The sequence below is a fragment of the Copadichromis virginalis genome, linkage group LG3 (genome assembly GCF_057382275.1).
Source record: "Copadichromis virginalis isolate Kocher_CV1m ecotype Utaka linkage group LG3, C_Virginalis_male_GT1.1, whole genome shotgun sequence".
In the NCBI taxonomy this organism is placed as follows: Eukaryota; Metazoa; Chordata; class Actinopteri; order Cichliformes; family Cichlidae; genus Copadichromis; species Copadichromis virginalis.
The window spans coordinates 530,815-551,788 of NC_140620.1; the positions used below are offsets into that span (position 1 = coordinate 530,815).

General features: G+C 42.6%; 1 protein-coding gene across 1 annotated transcript; it reads right to left on the bottom strand.

Annotated features, from left to right (window-relative positions):
- Positions 1 to 15,947: 15,947 nt before the first annotated feature.
- LOC146712167 (zinc finger MYM-type protein 1-like) lies at positions 15,948 to 17,369 on the bottom strand. Its single transcript, XM_085452834.1, has one exon. It carries the CDS (start codon positions 17,367 to 17,369, stop codon positions 15,948 to 15,950), a length of 1,422 nt encoding a protein of 473 aa, XP_085308960.1.
- Positions 17,370 to 20,974: the final 3,605 nt, after the last annotated feature.

The window sequence follows — 20,974 nt, forward strand, 5'->3', positions numbered from 1 at the left end:
CCGGCTGTACCACGTGTCTGGTTCATGAAGTGGTTCGAACTTTGCCGCGAGATATGACAGATATAAACCCCTCAGACTTCATTCAAAATGTGGGTGTTTGATGGAGAGTTGTTAGTGAGAGTTTGGAGACAGTTTGGAGGTTTATGAGAGTGAGGAGAGAAAGTCAGGAGAGAATGGAGCCAGCTAAGAAGAGGAGGATGTCCTCCCCTGTGTGGGAACATTTTGATCTTATTCCTCCCAACAAGGTATGTAAATTTCTACAGAAGATGTATTTTCATGATACTGATGGTGCAATACAATTTATGTTGAGCTGTCTTGACTTTTGTACAAGGTGAAGTGTTTGCTATGTGCCAGGGAGCTGGGATATAACAACAACACCTCATCCATGCTTAGGCACTACAGAGCTTTGCATGAGAATAAGGGGAACACCGATTGTGGAGCAAGACCAGGTGAGCCATCAAATGCAATGATAATATAGCATGCTGTAATGTTACTAAATGATATAACAATATTATACAACTGTTATAAGTTACGTATGTGATATTTATATTTGTGCTTTGTCTTTATTGTCTTTCCTCAGGAGAACAATCTCAAATAGATGAAGACCTGGTTACCATGGTGATTGAAGACTCCCAGCCATTTAGCATTGTGGAGGACAAAGGATTCAAAAGATTTGTTAAATCATTAAATCCTAGCTATGTTCTCCCCACTAAAAAGGTCATAAAAGCAGTGAAAATGTAGTTTTTACAGAATAAAATGTGAACAGGCAGGACTGAGGCCTCAGTGTGTAGCTGTCCATACCTCAACGTTACAAAAGCACAACCACTGTCCACACCCCAACCACACCTCACCTCACAGTAAATGATCATTTCCATTTTAAGCATTTCCAAATAATCATTTCCCATACTGCCACTATAAATATACACAGTATACGGCATCACTACAATATACATGTTTTACACACTCCTTTTGTTGTTGACATTTACAGGCTGTGTGCAAAAGGCCACACTCTTCAAATTCATGCCAACTAATATTTTTACGTCCAGTAGGTGTCCTGCTAGAGCAAATGAAGCTTCAAGGAGCTTTGCGCTGGGGTGAACCAATTGGATGGAAAGCTTCAGTGCTTCATGAAGCTTCATCTGCCCATCACTACAGAGAGGCGTTTGAGGACACTCACGAGCATCGAAACACTGTGTGCTGCGTTCAGGTGCACCTCAGAAACTCCCATATTGTTGGCAGGTCGTGATTTATTTCTGCCGGTTTTCCTGTTTGAAACACAAACATCCGTCATCACTTTGTTGTTCTTCTTCCTGCAGCGTTTGAATATTTCAGCACTAAACTGATGTTTGTTCAAAGCTCATTTCAACCTGTTGAAGTCATGACTGAAAGTGCAGACTGAGAGTGGATCACATGATGTTTAAGGTGTGTCATGTGACATGTTCAGTATTGTCACACATGTCTAGATTGTCCCTGATATCATAACTGCTCAAACACTGATGATTATATTTGAAGCATTATTCCTGATGGCAGCAAAGTTTGAATGGAGCTCTCTGTCTGTGCTGATTTGTCGCCCTCTGGAGGCCAAAGCACAAACTGCATGATGTCACTGTAACCACCACAGTGACAGGAAATGATGCTAACGGCTGTCGTTAGGCTCACTGACAGCAGTGCTGATGTGTTCATGTCCAACACTGGATCAGGTCAGACTCCTTCATCCTTCTCCAGCGTGAGGCCGCCCTCAGACCCACAGGAGCTCTAACCTTTGACCTCCTGACCCTATCCACTTCAGTCTCTTTGCATCTTTAAATGCAAATCCAACGAGACTTTAGCCGAACAAAAGAGGCTGGAAGCTGTTCTATGAATGATGTTCATACCAGAGTTTCTGTTTCCAGCTCAGACGTGTTAAACGCTGCTGCTGTGCTACATTTGTCATTTCCTGCTTCCATGTCAAAGTGCTGAACTCATCTGATCACTTTAATGCAGTAAAGCAGGAGCTGTAAGTCTGACATTTATTTACTGTCATCACAAACACACACAGCTGGATTAGCACCCAGACAAAGGGCTGAAAAAATCAGCATTTGATTATTATTATTATTATTATTATTATTATTATTATATATCCTGTTTATGTGGATGCACTTTACTGATCACATGACTCTGAGGGATGTTTCCAGCACCTTGCTGAATCTGAGCCATGAAGATTTAAAGCAGCTCTGAAGGCAAAGCAGGTCTGAGCCTGTGTTAGCAAGCTGTACCTAATAAAGTGGCAGCAAGGACTCAGTCAGTAATGATCAGAGCCAGCAGGGGGCAGCACAGAGAGGCGAGGCGCTGTCAGAGAAGCAGGCTGACATCAGACTGGTCATATTCCATCATCTATACCTGAAATAATCATCAAACACATGCAGAGCAGAAACATGTGGAAACATCTGGAGCTCAGTCTCAGTTTGATCCCTTAGAGGTTTACCTCAGTCCTGCTCCTCTGCTTCCTGTTTACAGCGCACATCATGCTGTGTACTGAGAGTCATGTGGTCAAAGTGAGGCCCTGGTACTCTGACAGAGAGCTAGCACAGTCATCCTAATGTATATCATCACTACCAGAGAGCATTCAGCTTTCACAGCAGCCAACATCCTGTCACACTGAGCATGTGCAAACACAGCAGCCAACATCATGTCACACTGAGCATGTGCAAACACAGCAGCCAACATCCTGTCACACTGAGCATGTGCAAACACAGCTCTCAGCTTCCATCACTCACAAGCTCCAGCCTCCACTTAAAAGCCCAGAACAAAGCTTGTGACCAACACAGCGCAGACAGAGGTGATGTCCACACTCTGTTTCTGGGTGGGAAACTCACCTGTGGGCGTGGCTGTTCCTCCCCTACAATCTCTGATGTCACAGCTGCTAAATTAGACTGAAGCCAGACTCAAACAGAAAACAGCCTCAGAGACTCAGAGAGAGCGCTGCTCCATCTCTGGACCCAAATATATGTTCCAACACCACGCTGCAATGCATCTTGGGATAGGGTGGGCCCACCTGTCATTCAAATCCAGGGAGAAGAAGGACACGTTTGTGGGAGCCTGGGAGTCTGGACGGCCTTCGTGGCCTCGCTGTGATGTCATGGACCTTCAGAGGAAGCAGAGGCTGAATTGAAACACACCTGCTGACTTCCTGTGTTCTGCTCTGACAGCTGCCATGTGTCACAATGTGGATCATAAAGCTATCAAACTTCACTCAGCTCCAGTAACACCATCAGTGTTTGATGTCCACAGGATTCATCAGCTTTAACCACGATAGAAGCAGGAAGTTAAGATGAACCATGTTGTGACTGAAGGACAAAGCTGAAACATACAGATGTGTATAGATGTGTGGAAAACTAAGCAACAGCCATGTTTGGAGGCTCACTGAAGTCCTCCCAGCTGACAGTAGAAAAGTCTGATTTTTACTGTGAAAGCCACAAACATGTTTAATGAATCATTTTTAGAACTTAGAGAAACTGTTCATGTCCAAGATCTTTCCAAACACCAAATCTATACAAGCTTTACATGAAATGAAGCAAAAGTAAACTCAGGTATTATCTGTACAAATACTTTAAAGTGTTCCAACAACAATCAGGTGCATATACAATAAGGCAAGGCAAAGCAAGTTTATTTATATAGCACAATTCAACAACAAGGTGATTCAAAGTGCTTTACAGAGACATTAAAAAACAAAAACAAATAAAAAGCACGATTTAAAATTGATTTAAAAAAACAGTAGATAAAAATCAGAACAGTAGATAAAATCAGTAGTTAAAATTTAAATTTAAAATTTAAGCTTAAAAGTGCGGATTTGCTGTTTTATTCAAATGCAGCTGAGAACAGGTGAGTCTTCAACCTGGATTTAAATAAACTGAGTGTTTCAGCTGATCTGAGGCTTTCTGGGAGTTTGTTCCAGATATAAATGGCCTGTATTTGTATAGCGCTTTTCTAGTCCCTAAGAACCCCAAAGCGCTTTACACAACCTGTCATCCACCCATTCACACACCCATTCACACACAGGTGATGGCAGCTACATTGTTGCCACAGCCGCCCTGGGACGCACTGACAGAGGCGAGGCTGCCGGACACTGGCGCCACCGGGCCCTCGGTGGAGCATAAAGGAGCATAAAAGCTTAATGCAGCTTCTCCGTGTCTGGTTCTGACTCTGGGAACTGATAAAAGACCGGATCCAGATGACCTGAGGGATCTGGAAGGTTCATACTGGGTCAGGAGGTCACTGATGTATTTTGGTCCTAAACCATTCAGAGCTTTATAGACCAGCATCAGAACTTTAAAGTCTATCCTCTGACGGACAGGCAGCCAGTGTAAAGACCTCAGAGCTGGACTGATGTGGTCCACTTTTTTGGTCTTAGTGAGGACTCGAGCAGCAGAGTTCTGAATGAGCTGTAGTTGTCTGACTGATTTTTTAGGTAGACCTGTAAAGATGCTGTTACAGTAATCAAGCCTACTAAAGATGAATGCATGGACTAGTTTTTCCAGGTCCTGTTGAGACATCAGAACTTTTATCCTTGAAATATTCTTGAGGTGATAGTAAGCTGACTTTGTTATTGTCTTTTTTTTTTTTTTTTCTTTTTTTCTTTTTTTTTGCTAGGGGCTAAAGCTGAATCATGTTGCAGATGTTTACCAGCAGTAATTTTTCTCTTTTGCTTGCCGCTTAACTTGCACAGTTAGGCAGAGTTTTATATCCACTTTATATGCACACATGGAACCCAGATTAATTATAAGTGTGAACTAAGCAGTAAACTGCTTAAAGACCATTTTTATTGCTCATTATGAAGCCATTTATTATCTCTTACATTAAATCACACTGGGTTTATGCATCATATTGTTTTGCATTTAAAGCTCCACACTACGTAAATAGGCTTATACTTTTATTATATTCAATTCTGTGCAGTTCTTACGCACAGAGAGCGTGTGCGAAATGTGTGTCTGCGTGTATGGCTTCAGATTTATTTGTATGTTTCTGTCCGCGTGTCTGTGTGTGTGGGGGGTGCAGTGTGGCCGCAGTGTGTGCGAAGGAAGTAAATGTGCAGCTGCACAGTAGTTTATCCTTCATTGACAGTCAATATGTGCTGTTACCTGGATAGTAGCAGCTGTTTCTCCTTATCGCACAACATAGAGTAGAGGCCTAATCCACACGTTCATAATTGCTTGGCGTTGTTTACCCGCAGCTGTATATAAGCTTGCTTGCTTTGCCCTATTTAAAATGGAGCTGTATAAAAAAGAAATTACTCAGAGATTATTGTTATTATTCATTTAAAGAGGAAATATATGGCTGATAATACATTTTACATCATGCAGCAGCTTGTGTTTGGAAATATAAAATGAAAAGAAGCAGGAAGACACACATGGAGAGAGTGAGGAAAAAGAGTGGGGAGAAATGTAGCGGTGGAAAGGTATTTTGCAATTCTCTTTGAAGTCCCTATTCAACAGGGTAAGCTGAATTTTCGGCAGTGCCTGATAGTGTTTCTGCGTAAATGCTTAAACCCCTTTAGAGAATTTTCATGGGCAGATACGCGGTGGCTTGAAGGGAGCGTTTATGTTACCTGGAGCCAATGCAGCCCGCAGCTTTGTACCTAAAGATGTACAGTAGTATTGAATGGAATCCCACAGAGGTTTGTCTATGACAGAATCTCGCTGCAGCATCGCTGTAAGCCGAAGCGGGGGAAAAAAGAGCTTTGAACAGGTTTAACCTTGTCAGTCTTTTGCTAGGCTCATACACTTGCATTTATATACATGAACACAGACACTGAAGGACAAAAAACACTAGGACAGACATTGATATACACGCATACTTAAAAATACGCCGGTGTCCATTTAGAAAAGTTTTTAAAAAGCTTTGTGGTGATATCCGAAATGGCGACTATTGCTACAGGTTTTCATTTTTTTATTCCTGAATATATTTCAAAGTTGCTATTATGTAATGCAATATTCAGATATTTTTAATGTTATGTAGAAGAATAAAAGTGGCAAACACACAGGTGTGGTAAAATGTCTGCATGGAGCTGCAATCTTGTTGTCAAAGTTCATAGTGTTTCACAACATATTAGTGTGTGACAGTGAACCAAATCTGAATGCACCTCACTGTTTGATGAATTCCAGTTTAAACTGATTATGAGTCCTTATTTATATGCGTAATTATTTCCTTTTTTTTTTTTTTTTTTTAATAGGACGGGGGAAAGAATGAAAGAAAGAGGGGGAGAGAAAGAAAGAAAACCAAAGGGGAGAAGAGACGGTGAGAAGGGGGGGAAGAGAGAAAAAAAAAAAAAAAACAAACAACAAAAAAAAACTCCTGGATCACCTGTATGGAGAAAAAAAAATAAAAAAACAAACAGAGGAGACAGCAAACAACAAAGAGCAACATAATAATAGAAAAAAAAGCACCATCACAATAAACTAGCTAGTCATAGATATCAATAGTTACTAAATAATAGACGATATTGTTCAGCACGCAAGATAGACAGCGCACAGTGTGCTTTGAGGCAGCAGCCGAGAAAGCTTTAGTCCACGTCTGTGAATACCCATGCGTACACCTGTGTGCATACCTGTGTGGATCAGCATGCTTGCATTCCTAAGGTTTCTCCATGTAACGATCTGCTAGGGAGTGTGGGGAGCCACAGCCCTGTCCTTTATGGTATCAAGCAGGTATGGAGGAGATCAAAACTCCAGACATCCAGAGGCCCCCAGAACACAAGAGACCAAGGAAGACCCACAGAGGGGCAGCTGCGCCACTGTCCCAGTAAGAGCTAAGGAGAGTCCCAGATGAGGGCTCACTCAGCAGCCGCGGAGCAGAAGCCAGGGGGAGTTGCAGTGATGCGCCCGTGAGCTCCGCCGGCAGCCAGCTGTGCCTGAGTGACCGAGCCCCAGGCCGAGAGGCCGGGGGCACCCCACCTCCGAAATGGCCCGAGCGAGCCCCAATAAGCGGCCGCCAAGGAGTGAGCCGGTGTGTACCCGGACGCCCACCCCCAGATACAAAGAACCACCAACGCACCGACACCTGAGGGAGTCCGCCACCGGCAGGGGAAGTGGTGGTGGGTGGAGATAGGCCTCCAAACCTTGGAAGGCCCGAGATGTCCCCAGAGAGGTGGCGTCTGATACCCAACCTGACATATAGATACAAACATCCATTCCCACCCTCATGCTCTCATGTGCACTTCACACTCAACCGACGTGGAGACAGACATAAAGAGACACTGTATACGCGATCACACTCCCCAAGCGTACTCTACAAACCGGGTCTAGGTACCCCTGCCCCTGGAGGGGGGAACTGCACCCAGACCCAGGTGGTGTTACCCTTTTCCCTGCGGTGGGGAGAGGCAGACCGCCCCGACTCCGCAGCAGCAGGGAGGCCCCACACCCCAGACCGCAGCCGGACGGCCAACTCCTCCTAGCCCCCCCGCTCCAGCAGGCCGCAGAGAACGGGGGTGAGAGAAGACTCCAAACCTCCCTCCACCCGCTCATTGTAGTGTTGATGCATGTGTGTTCTAAGGTGCAATTAAAACCCAGGAGGGCATGGAGCTACCTGCCAGAGAGCAGCAGGTAAGCGCATAGTCCCTCCTGCTAGCCCTCAATGTCTACGTGTATTTAAAATTGAGAGGTGGGCAACGATGCCAGGGGTGAGGTGTACACCCTGATGGTAACTTGGACTCCGTGTATTGTGCCCACCCCCAAGATCCTATATGTATGTGTAATGAGGGTGTGAGTAATGTGAATGTCTAAGTTGTGGGATAAAATTGAGGCAGAGGCAGCCAGAAGGGGACAGGGGGGGGGGGGGGGGGGGTAGCCTCCTCTGCATCCTGGTGACATACCCCTACTCCAAGGCCCTGCATGTGTGGGTGGTTGTGGTGGAGCGGGAGGAGGGAGGCGGCTGGAGATGGGGAGGGAAGGAAGGGAGGGGCAGTGACCCCTCCCTGGGGCCAGCTCCCCCGCTGACCCCAGTAGGCACTCCCACACTCCGCGACCCGCCAGGGAAAAGGGGGCCCAGGCCCATCCAGACCGGGGCCCAGTGCAGCAGCGCCCCCCGGCCCCACAGAGCCCGGGACAGTCCACCCAACCCCACCACAGAGAAAACTGCACCCACCCCACCATCCACTCATCATCCAGACTACATAAGACAATAAACACCCAGGCTGAGATCTTCCTCCACCTCTCCTGTATCTCCCCCTCCTGCAGAGAGTTCCTGAGGGGAGGAAAGCTTCTGCAAGGTGTAACAATCTCCCCCACCGGTTGAAGAGCCCCACAGGCGACTCGACACACCGGCGGCACCCTGCGCCAGGGATGGGCTCCCATGCACCCACCCGCCCACAACCCCGGCAACACACAAACCAGGACCCAAGGCCCCGAGGCCCAGCCAGGGCCCCGGCCCAGAGATGGAGCGCCCCCAGACCCCCACGCCCATCCCGGACCCACCCAGGGGCAGACAGGCTACCAGGCCAGTAACCCACGTCCATCATCACAGACCCTCCCCTAGCCTCGCTGCACGCAGCCACGAGGAAATGGTCAGAAAAGAGCCCCCAACCGGACGTGACCGCTACCCCGGGTTGAGCCCCCCAAGGAAGATGCTTCCGGGGAACCCCCCGACGCCCTAAGTCTGTCCCTGCCCCCACACCAATCACAACATTGAAGGTGGGACCAAACTATGACCCCCCACCCCCACTAGGTGATGGAGCCGATCAAAGGAGCCCAGAGCAATTGACCTGATGTGGTGGCAGAGGCTGTATCAAGACTAATGTAATCTAATAGATAATTTCTATATTGGTTAGAATTAAGATTATTTTTATTTTTCCAGTTCATGAGGACAGTTTTCTTGGCTATGCATAGGGCAGTGAAAACCATATGGGCGATATTCTTTTCTGAAGTGACATTATCTAAGCTGCCCAACAAACACACTAAGGGGGAAGTTGGAATGTTACATTTCAGACACTTCGATAAGTCTTCACATATCTCGCGCCAAAACTTCTGAACTGGTGGACAGAACCAAAGAGCGTGGATGTAATTGTCTGGTGTATTGCCTTGACAGTGTGAGCAGTTGTTGGAAGATGTAAAGCCCATCTTGAACATCCGATGACCTGTATAGTGCACTCTATGTAGTATTTTGATCCCATTTGACAGACTAGTTGCACAATATGGGATCAACAAGAAATTTTTTTTAGAATATCAACAAATTAAATCCATTATAAAAAAGAAATTTAACCTCAGTCAAGTTGAATTACAAACACCACCAAGTGTGGCACATTTCCTTACTCTTAAATCCCCCAAATTATTATCTAAAATATATAGAACACTTTCTAAATTAGATGAATCAATATCCCTTCCTATTGCAAAGTGGGAAGCAGATTTATCAGTCAGTTTAGACCAAAACTTCTGGTCTCAGGTATGCTTAAAAACTTTTAATTTGATTAAAAATCCCAGTCTGCAACTTTGTTATTGTCTTAATGTGTTTTTCTAAGTTTAGGTCTGCATCCATCACTACACCCAAATTTCTCACCTGGTTTGTGGTTTTTAGATGTATAGATTGAAGTTCTCTGGTGACCTGTAATCGTTTTTCTTTAGCGCCAAAGACTATTACCTCAGTTTTGTTTTTGTTTAGCTGGAGAAAATTGTGGCACAACCAGTCATTGATTTCCTCAATGCATTTACCAAGAGCCTGTACAGGGCCTCGGTCTCCTGGTGACATTGTGATATATATTTGTGTGTCATCTGCATAGCTGTGATAGTTTATTTTGTTGTTGTTTATAATCTGTGCCAGTGGGAGCATGTAAATGTTAAACAGAAAGGGTCCCAAGATGGAACCTTGGGGAACTCCACATGTGATGCTTGTCTGCTCAGATGTGAAGTTACCTATTGATACAAACTATTTCCTGTTTTCTAAGTATGTCTTGAACCAGTTTAGTACAGTTCCTGAAAGACCTGTCCAGTTCTCCAGTCGTTTGAGTAATATGTTGTGGTCAACTGTATCAAATGCTGCACTGAGATCCAGTAAAACTAAGACTGACATTTTTCCACTGTCTGTATTCAGACATATGTCATTAAACACTTTGGTCAGAGCGGTTTCAGTGCTGTGGTTCTGTCTAAAACCTGACTGGAAGGCATCGTAGCAATTATTCTGTTTTAAGAAGTAACTGAACTGTTGGGAAACTGCTTTTTCAATGATCTTACTTAAAAACGGGAGATTTGAGATCGGCCTGTAGTTGTTCATTTGTGTCTTGTCAAGATTGTCCTTTTTCAGTATAGGTTTGATTACAGCAGTTTTTAGTGGTTCTGGAAACACACCTGATAATAAAGAAAAGTTGACGATCTGTAACAGGTCTGACTCTAAAGTCTTTGAGACCTTTTTGAAAAAACTTGTTGGCAGGACATCTAAACAGCAGGAGGAGGAGTTCAGTTGACCTAAGATGTCCTCCAGGTCTTTGCTGTTAATAGGTTGAAACTGTTTCATGGTGTTTAAACAGTTTTTTGGTGGACACAGTACATATCCTGGATCTGCTGTTGATGTACTAACTGCTTGTCTAATCTTCTGGATTTTTTCAGTGAAGAATTTGGCAAAGTCATTGCAGGCCATGGTCGAATGAAGTTCAGCTGCCACTGACACAGGAGGGTTTGTTAGCCTGTCAACTGTAGAAAATAAGACCCGAGCATTATGGCTGTTTTTAGTGATGATGTCAGAGAAGTAGGACCTCCTTGCACTCCTCAGTTGTAAATTATAATTGTGAAGTTTCTCTTTATAGATGTCATAATGAACCTGGAGGTTTGTTTTTCTCCATCTGCGCTCAGCTTTCCTACACTCTCTTTTTTCATTTTTCACCAGTGTGGAGTTTCTCCATGGAGACTTTTTCCTTCCAGAGATAACCTTCACCTTAATGGGAGGAATAGTGTCCATTACATTTAACATGTTAGCATTGAAGCTATTGACGAGCTCATTGACTGACCCTCTGGACAGGTCAGGTGTTAATGGGAAGACCTGGTTAAAGATCTCACTACTGTCTTCAGTTATACACCGTTTTGTGATCACTGTTGTTGATATATTTGTGTGGGCTGAGATTTTACTTTCAAAGAAAACACAGTAATGATCAGACAGGCCCACATCAGACACAGTAACCTTTGAAATGCTCAGGCCTTTGGAGATCAGTAGGTCAAGAGTGTGTCCTCTATTATGTGTGGCCTCTGTTACATGCTGAGTCAGCCCAAAGTTGCCCAGAGTGTTACTCAGGTCTTTAGTCCCTTTGTCCTGAGGGTTGTCCACATGGATGTTAAAATCCCCAACAATAATTACACAGTCAAAATCAACACAGATCACAGACAGCAGTTCACTGAGGTCATTAAAAAAGTCTGTGCAGTATTTGGGAGGCCTGTAAACATTAAGAAACACAACTTTGGATGGGGCCTTCAGCTGTAAAGCCACATATTCAAAAGACTGAAAACTTCCAGGAGATAGCTGCTTACATTGAAATGATTCATTAAATAAGACAGCGACCCCCCCTCCTCTCCTGCTCGCCCTGACCTCACTGATAAAACTGTAGTTAGGAGGGGTCGTCTCGATGAGAACAGCTCCACTGTTACTTTGGTCCAACCAAGTTTCAGTTAAAAACATAAAATCAAGGCTGTGCTCAGTGATTAAATCATTAATTAAAAATGTTTTCCCAGCTAAAGATCTAACGTTTAATAAAGCCAACTTAAGTGTTTTAGAGGCATTACTTGTCCCCTCGTGTTTGGGAGCAGTCTGTGGCACACAAGGTATGTTTACTATGTTTAAAGATCTTTTAGAGTGCAGCTCTCTGTGTTTTGACCAGGCCACATGTCTCCTGTCACCTAAAAGTACAGAGATTTTAAAACCTTCTAGTAAACAGGGTCCCAGCTTCTCCTGGGAAAAGTCATCACTGCCATAATCCTCACAGCCCGGACCCTTCACACATCACGCATCAGACTGCGGAGACAGGGCATGAAGAGGAACTAAGGGGGGCGAGGCTGGGCAATGTGACTTCGATTGCTCTGTTGAGGGTGGGGCTCGATGGCGAACCTTTGGCCGCTCTGGTGGGGGGTTTATGGGGGACAAAAAGGGATTGGGACGGGGGGTAGATCTGAGCCCAGCATTGACCCGCTCCATCATCTCCTCAGTGAATTTCAGGTGTGGGGAGGAGGGAGAAAGGGAGGGGGAGGAGGGTGATGGCCTGTCAGGGGTTTGGGGGGCTGGGGAAGATCGTGGTCCCTGGTCCTGGTCCTGGTCGTTGGTGTTGTTGAGAGAGTTGGAGGCAAATAGGGACCCCTCTTCTTGCCTCAGATGTCTCTCCTTTCTGAGGCTCTTCCCGGGTGGGGGCAGATGGAGCTCCTCCTCAAGGTTTCTGCTGGGCTTTGTCTGTTCTTGGAGTACTGTTTGTTCCTCTTTATGAGATAACTCCTCGTTTATCTCAGCCTTGGCACCAAGCACAGATGGATGACGTATGGAATAAAACAAGTTGGAGGTGAACAGTTTCACCCCTGACTTGTTAAAATTAAATCCATTTGCTTTAAACAGATGCCTGCGTTGAGGATAAGGTAACTATAAAAATGTTGCTGTTTCTGTTAAGAACACTTTAGTCCTGATGATCTATAAGTGTCCAGAAGCTATCGCAGGTAAGCTCATACGCAAAAAAGAGAAAAAATCAGCATAAAAATCAAAAAAAGAAGCAAAGCATTTAAAGAGCAAAGAGAGGAAGCCCTTAAGCACCTTCTTTGCTGCCGCATATTCTTTTCTTCTTCGTTGTATCTCCGGGGCATAATCAAGTACAAGTACTTAAATAAATAAATCATTAAATAATTAATTAAAACAGTCAATAATTATTTAAATGTGTTATTAATTAATTAAATATGTCAATAATTAATTAAAACTGTCAATAATTAATTAATTACATGTGTTGTAAATATTTATGTAATTAAATATGGTGTATTTAATTGATTCATTATGGCAGTCCTGGCGTTCCTTACCTCGGGGATAAACTACATGTTTTATGGCAAATGTGAGATGAGCCTTTGTGGTGTTCTTGGTCAGCAGTGGTTTTATTCTTAGAACTCTCCCGTGGAGGTGATTTTTGCCCAGACCTTAAATAAGTTATTCAATTAATCCCAATTCAGGGTCTGCAGCCTTAAAGGCCGCATTTTAAGGCCGATTACATCAGAGCGACGCGACGAAGGCTGTCCCAATTCAAAGGCTATACATATATCATACATATACATATATCATACATATACATATATCATACACATACATATATCATACATATACATATATCATACACATACATATATCATACATATACATATATCATACACATACATATATCATACACATACATATATCATACACATACATATATCATACACATACATATATCATACATATACATATATCATACACATACATATATCATACATATACATATATCATACATATACATATATCATACACATACATATATCATACACATACATATATCATACACATACATATATCATACATATACATATATCATACATATACATATATCATACATATACATATATCATACACATACATATATCATACACATACATATATCATACACATACATATATCATACATATACATATATCATACATATACATATATCATACACATACATATATCATACACATACATATATCATACACATACATATATCATACATATACATATATCATACATATACATATATCATACATATACATATATCATACACATACATATATCATACATATACATATATCATACACATACATATATCATACACATACATATATCATACATATACATATATCATACACATACATATATCATACATATACATATATCATACATATACATATATCATACATATACATATATCATACACATACATATATCATACATATACATATATCATACACATACATATATCATACATATACATATATCATACATATACATATATCATACATATACATATATCATACACATACATATATCATACACATACATATATCATACACATACATATATCACTGACTTTCAGCGTGTTGTGTTTGTGGATATATGACTGACTTTAATTATTAAACATTCGCACATAAATAAGTGACGTCATATTCAGTACTTTTGACAGTTCACTCTTCGGCCGCTCCATCTTATTAGGGAAATTCCACATACATAAATGTAAATTTCAAAACTCAACCCCATCATTTAATTTGTTTTTGATTGAAATTGAATATTACTTAAACTCTCTTAAATTAACTTCCAATATAAAAGGTTTCTCATTGATTGAAGTTCATCCAGAAATGTTTAACGAATGAGCTGTCACAACTTTCAAGTACAAAGTTGTTATGAAGTCTGTCACATTCCCCCCTTTTTTTCCCTTTTTTATCCTTTATTTATTTATCCTTCTTATTTCATTGTGCTGTATATTGTTACTCTTATTTGCCTTGTATGTCTACTGTACAAACTGAACTGGAATGACTGACTGTTCGCTTTATAAGTTCAATAAAGTTTGGAAAAAAAAAAAACCTCTTCGGCCGATCCCTTCCGTATTCCCTGCCGTATTTTGCAGCAAAATTATCCACACCCACCGCCGCGCTATGAATTGTGGGATATATGGGACCACGAAGCGTGCACCGGACCACGCTTGATATTTGGGGAAATCGACGGCGCATTTGGAGTATTGCATTTGAAGTACACTTCGATTGGGACAGCCGTCGTCGTGTGGCGGTGACGTAACCGCACTTAAAATGTGTACTTCAAGCGTGCAGACCCTGAATTGGGACACAGCTTGAGAGCTTCAGGTGGACCCTGAAGGAGGTCTCAGACACAGGTGGTAAAAGTACACACAGTCTGTACTGAAGTAGAAGTACTACTGTTAAAAATACTCCAGGTACTAATTCAGCCTCTTTACTCAAGTAAAAGTAAAAAAGTACTGGCTGTGAAATGAGAGTAAAAAGAGCTGATTGAAGAACATTTCTAACACGTGTGTTTATACAAAGCTAACTGACTGTGTGACTAACTAACTGACTAACTGCTGTGGTTTGGAGTAGAGATTCCTGAATTTACCAGGCGCACCTGAAGGCAGCACAATTTAAACCGTAAATAATGATGTAGGTGCGCAAATCCTTTTCAAGCTTCACACCATCAAATGAGCCGGCTTACATTTGTTGCACTTCTACACCAAGTTTTACGCTAACGTTTCTTCGTTGCTGATTTTTGTTCCACAAACCAAAAGAACAAAGATTCAACCTTTAATATATTTTCATGTGTGTTTCAAGCACTGTGACATATCACACACACACATGCTGAGTGTGTCACTGATAAAGCTGTGACACAGCAGCTCACTCAGTCCAGTCCAGGTAACAGACTCACCTGTTAGCAGCAGCTCTGCCCTCACAGAGCTCAGCTGCTTATTTCAGTCAGCAGGAAACATTAATATTATGGACTACAGCCGTCTGTCAGGGCCGTTCAAGGACACAACGTCACACACAGGTTTAAACTGTTAGACTCATGAATACCCACAACGTTCGATGCACATTTCTCTTTAACAGGAGCAAACGGCCTGATCAGATAATATAAGAACTCATAAAAGCTCATTTATGTAAATCTCTGCTTGGACCAGTGAAACAGTCTCACACTGATTAAACACCATCACTACTTCAGTCAGTGGCGTGCACAGACATTTTGGGGGGCAAGTGCTCCAGGGGGGAAAAAGGGCACTTTTTGCATATGTGGAAAACCTTTTCTTTTTATAATAAAAAAATCGCACAGGTTAAATGCAATTTGACTTTTATTTCAAAACATTCTCTAAAAATCAAAAATCACACCACAAAAAGATAAAATCTGTATCCAACTCTAAACTATATACATACATATTCTCAAGTGTCCATTAAATGGAGTGTACTGCTCTAAAGAAGCATCCTTCTTGGTGCCATGTCTTTGTAGATGTTGATGACCTCGTTGTAATTGATCTCCACATCTTTCTCAATGGCCAACAAGAGGAGATCAGACAACCTTTCTTCTCCACACAAACCTCTTAGTTTATTTTTGATTATTTTTAGCTTTGAAAAGGATCTTTCAACTGTCGCAGTTGTCACTGGTAGTGTTGCGTAGATCTGAATCATTTTGACAAAGGCAGGAAAGATCAGCTGGCCATTGTTTTCCCTCAGTATCAGAAATATTTCTCTGAGGTCTTTTGAATTAAAGCTGGAGTGGAAGACCTTTAATTCTGTTTTGAGCTGGTCCTCATCTTCTCCATAGAATTCACAGAGGATGTGGACAGCTTCAATGGCTTCTGGGTTTGGTGGGCCTACCCAGTTAGCATGCACAGTTAAGGGCTGGAAGGACTGAATGATTCTGGCCGTTGGGCTTCTAGTATTGTCCCCTTTGAACCTCCTGTTCAGTTCCCCAGTCATGATGTCCAGAAAGGTGAAATATACACCACTCCTGAAATATGCCTCCACTGACTCAAACTGAGCACCTACTTGAGACACTGTGGTGCTGTGTTGGAAACGCACTGGAACTTTCCGCTTTCTCTCCTGACCAGGCACCACGGTAGGTACTGGAATGTTGAAACTCTCTGCCTTCTCTGATGCACATCTAAATATCTCTCCAAATTTCTCCTCAGACCTCATGGTTTGCAATGTGTGAAGCACACCATCAATTACCTTGTAGGCAGTGGAATGGTCCAACCCTTCTTCCTGCAGAGAATCTGATGCCAAAGCAGTGACTTCGAATACTGGTGTGGTGATTTCCATGCAGAGAATGAACATAAAATTAATGGCATTTCTGTACATCTGAGCATCACCTTGGGCCAGGTTAGGTGGGTCACTGTCACTGATGTCATCAAGGAGCATCAAAATGGCTTTCAAATTTCTCTGAAGTGCCTTCAGTGCTTTTTCCCTGCAAGCCCATCGAGTATCTGACAGCTGCTGGAGCTCCATAACACGTTGTCCAGGAAAGAGAGACTCCTGAAATTTGACCAAGGCAGCATGACGCTTTGGGGAGCCTGAGCAAAAGGCATACAATTTCTCCACCAAGTTGAAAAATGTCACAAAATGCTTGCTGGACTTTGATGCCTCCACTAGTACCAAATTGAGGCAATGGGCTTTGCAGTGCACATAGAGGGCCTTCTCATTGTGTGCACGGATTCTAGCTTGGAGACCTTTATACATGCCACTCATGTTGGCTGCTCCATCATAGCCTTGACCATACATGTTCTTCATCTCTAGGCCATTCTTTTGCAGAAGCAAGAACACTGTATTCTCCAGCTCCTGGCCTGTAGTTGTATCAACATTGCACACTTCGATGAATCTCTCCTTTATTTGCATATGATGAAAATATCGCACAACAAATGACACTTGCTCTTTGTGTGAAACATCAGAGGTTTCATCAAGTAGAATGGAATACATTTCAGCCTCTTTTATTTCACGTTGTATCTCCTTCCTGATGTAAGTTCCTAGTGCTGCAATGATGTCATTTTGACTTCTGTTGGAAAGCAGTGACACCTGGGGCCTTGTCTTGGTGGCTTTAACTGTGGCAATTTTTTCCAAATGCATTTTCAGCACACTATCGTAGCGGGAAAATACATTGAGTAATTCACGAAAATTGCCACGGTTATCACTGGACTCACTCTCATCATGACCTCGGAATGCTTGTCCCTGACGTGCAAGATACACTGTTAGGTCAATTAATCTTGTCAGGATTTCTTTGTTTGTCTGCCTCTCTCGCTCTCTAACTTCCACCCCTTTTACGTCTGAAACATCAAATGCAGACTGAAGGGCCTTTTTCTGGAAATTGATCCATCTAACCATGCTTGTCATGTGCATCTCTGCGCTGGAGTGTTGTTTGATTTTTTCAAGAGCAGTACTCCACTTTCTGATGCCATCAGTTGTCCAGGCTGTTCTGCTTTTATATTTTTCATCCGAGAGGAAAAGCCGACAACTAAAACAATGCATTGAATTAGCAGTGGGTGAGTATTCCAGCCACACATTAGCAGAAAACACTGTTTCTGGAATGATCTCCCCTCAGTTTTTGGGTAAGGTATATCAGGCTGACATGGGCCCACATTGCAGCACATTGAAACGTATCTGTCATTGCGCTTTATTTTAAATGTATGCATGTGTGTTGGATCTGTTGGGTATTGTAAAGCTGCTAACTTTGACATTATGTGATCGATCTGTTCTTCCTCATTGTGGTCTTCAGAGAGCACTACATCAGTGTCTGTAGGCCTAACTGAACCTGTTGCTGCATTGGTCGCGGCTTCATCTGTTTCTATATCTCCCTCTTCTGCTATGCTGGTAGATGGCATAGAGCTGCTTCCCTGCTGTGACTGACTACAATGGAACAATAATAATAATAATAGTATTATTATTTATCATAATAATAAGCTTAAACAGATAGTTTTAATAATAACCCATACTGCAAGTCTTGTAACATAGAAATAACTTTCGTAGGTACAAAATAATAGTTAGCTCAATGCCTGCTGATTAAGTTCATTAAAAACTAAGTGTGAACAGCTTTTAAGATTTTCCAATAGAATTAACTGCAAGGAGCAGGTTACATTAGAACATTAAAATAGAACCTGACTCTGCCCTTGACTCTGACCTTTCATCTTCATTTTCCTTTGCTTTCATCCAGGAGAGCAGAGAACTGCTTCCCTGGGCTGCCTGTTGTAGATCCCTTTCTTTCTCCTTTCTCAGCCTCTCTTTCCTAGGCATTATGCTTGCTGAAATTAGTAAATAAATAGACCAAAATGTATGAGAACGAATAAGACTGACTGTGGTCATTACAAGAACAGGGCAGAATGGTCGTTTTCACAGGCAATTGGGAACTGCCTATTTTTTCTTTAGCAAATTAATGTGTTAATGTTGCCAATATGTTACACCAAAAAAAATTAACATGTCTAACCAGTGCTTCTCAAAACTTTTAACATGCACCACCCCCAACACCGTACCCTTCAAACTACCAATAACAACGTCACTGTTCTGTCACAATCAGATCACAACACAGTGCGTAAATGTCTGCGAGCATCGCTGAGTCAGTAACAACCAGTTAGGCTAAAGACTGCATCTTTAGACAGTTGGACGGTGTTCTAACTTTCTCACAGGAGACACCTACTAAAGACAGTCAAAGACATTAATTTCAATCTTACCAAAGTAGGACAGTAGTTGATGTTAGTTATGGAAAGGCTAATCCACAAAAACGGAGAAACGTCCATAATTCTATTATTCATAATCATGTCAAGGTTTTAGGTTTTTCTGCAGTTCCATCTCTAAAAAGTGTGATGTCTTCCCGTCACTGACTTCAGTTTGAAAACTTTGTATTTATTCACAGATTTCCGTGAGATCATCCTAAAATTTGTAACGAAAAATGGGCTCAAAAGAGCCCTCTGCCTAACGGCATGTAGCCTATAGCATAACGTGATATTTTCAATAGTGTATGCAAAAAGGTCGGAATTGATGGAGAGTGGGGTTGCCTAAATGGTTTAGGTTACATTTTAAATGTGTCGTTTTTTTGTTTATCCATATGGATGGATGGAGGGGGCAAGCTGGCAAAGTTTGTCATGTGCAGTTTCTGACAGGCTACTTCACAACAAAACAATTGCAGGTTGGTCTTAGAGGGCAAACAGAATAATTTCACTCCATTCATGGGTTACCTGACTGGTTGGGAAGGGAAAGAGCTGCCGTGTTGTCCGCCGTGGCTCCCAGTCGCTATAGTTAGCCTACTATGCCTACTCCAAGTAGTCCTATGTCATGCCGCTGCTACACGCCTCACAACAAATGAACTGCAAGCGTGTTCACGTGACACGGTGACAGTGAAAAAGCGACAGGGTTCGGGTGTCTTTGAAGAAGGGGCACAAATCAAGCCATTATTTTCACACCTTTTTAAATCGCGCAGCTTTAAAAAAAAAAAAAAAATCACGTCTTTCAAAAGGGCACTTTTTTGGACTGAGGGCAAAAGGGCAAGTGCTTCAGCACCACCTCGTCTCTATCTGTGCACGCCAGTGACTTCAGTAATGACAGAGGGGCGTAGGCGTGCTCGTGGGACAGCTTCCTCCAGCTGTGGAAACCAGATGTGGAAGCAGACTCCCTGATGTTGCAGTCCAACACCAGTGTGAGCAGAGAGGACTCAGCTGCTGGGCGGAGCTTATCTTCCTGTCCTGTTCAAATCCAGCATGAAACTCTTCTTATGTTCCCTCTTCAGTCTGATCCTGTCTAACAAACATCACTGTTCACCTCCTCCTCCCTCTGTGACTCCTTCATGTCCACTTTACTCCTCAGTAAGTCTCCACAGCTCCAAACCAGCTCTGCATTCAGAGTTAGTCCACGTTTTCACCTCCATCTTCAACCTTTCCTCAGCCAGGGTACAGAAAAGCCACCTGCCTAACAAACTACAGACCAGTTGCACTCACTCCAAAGTGCTTTGAGAGAGTGGTGCTGGTCTACATCCAGACTAACATCCCAGACACTCTGGATCCCCTGCAATCTCCAAATATTTTTTTAATCTCCAAACTGACTCTGAACCATCATCTCTGTTAAAGACTTTTCCTTTGAAGGATGAATGAAGTCACACTAACTGTGCTCACTGATTTTAAAAAGAGCACATCTGTGTTCAGAGAGAATCAAAAGTATCAGTTTCTACAGAACAAAACATCAAACAGAGATGAACCTTCTCAGCAGCTCCCACTGTGGAAGTTACTCAGACTGAAGAAGGTGTGTGTCCTTCATCACTACACTGAACCATCGTCATCATCATCTGTCCCTGAAGTGCGAGTCCTCACATCAGAGTAGATAACATCTGGATCATCAGGACTTTTAGCTGGAAAACACACACACAGGATCATTTACCTGAGAAACTGTGTGTGTGTTATGAGAGCACACGCAGCTCTCCTATTGGCTCTCTGTCTGATGGTGACATCACTGTTCACATGTAC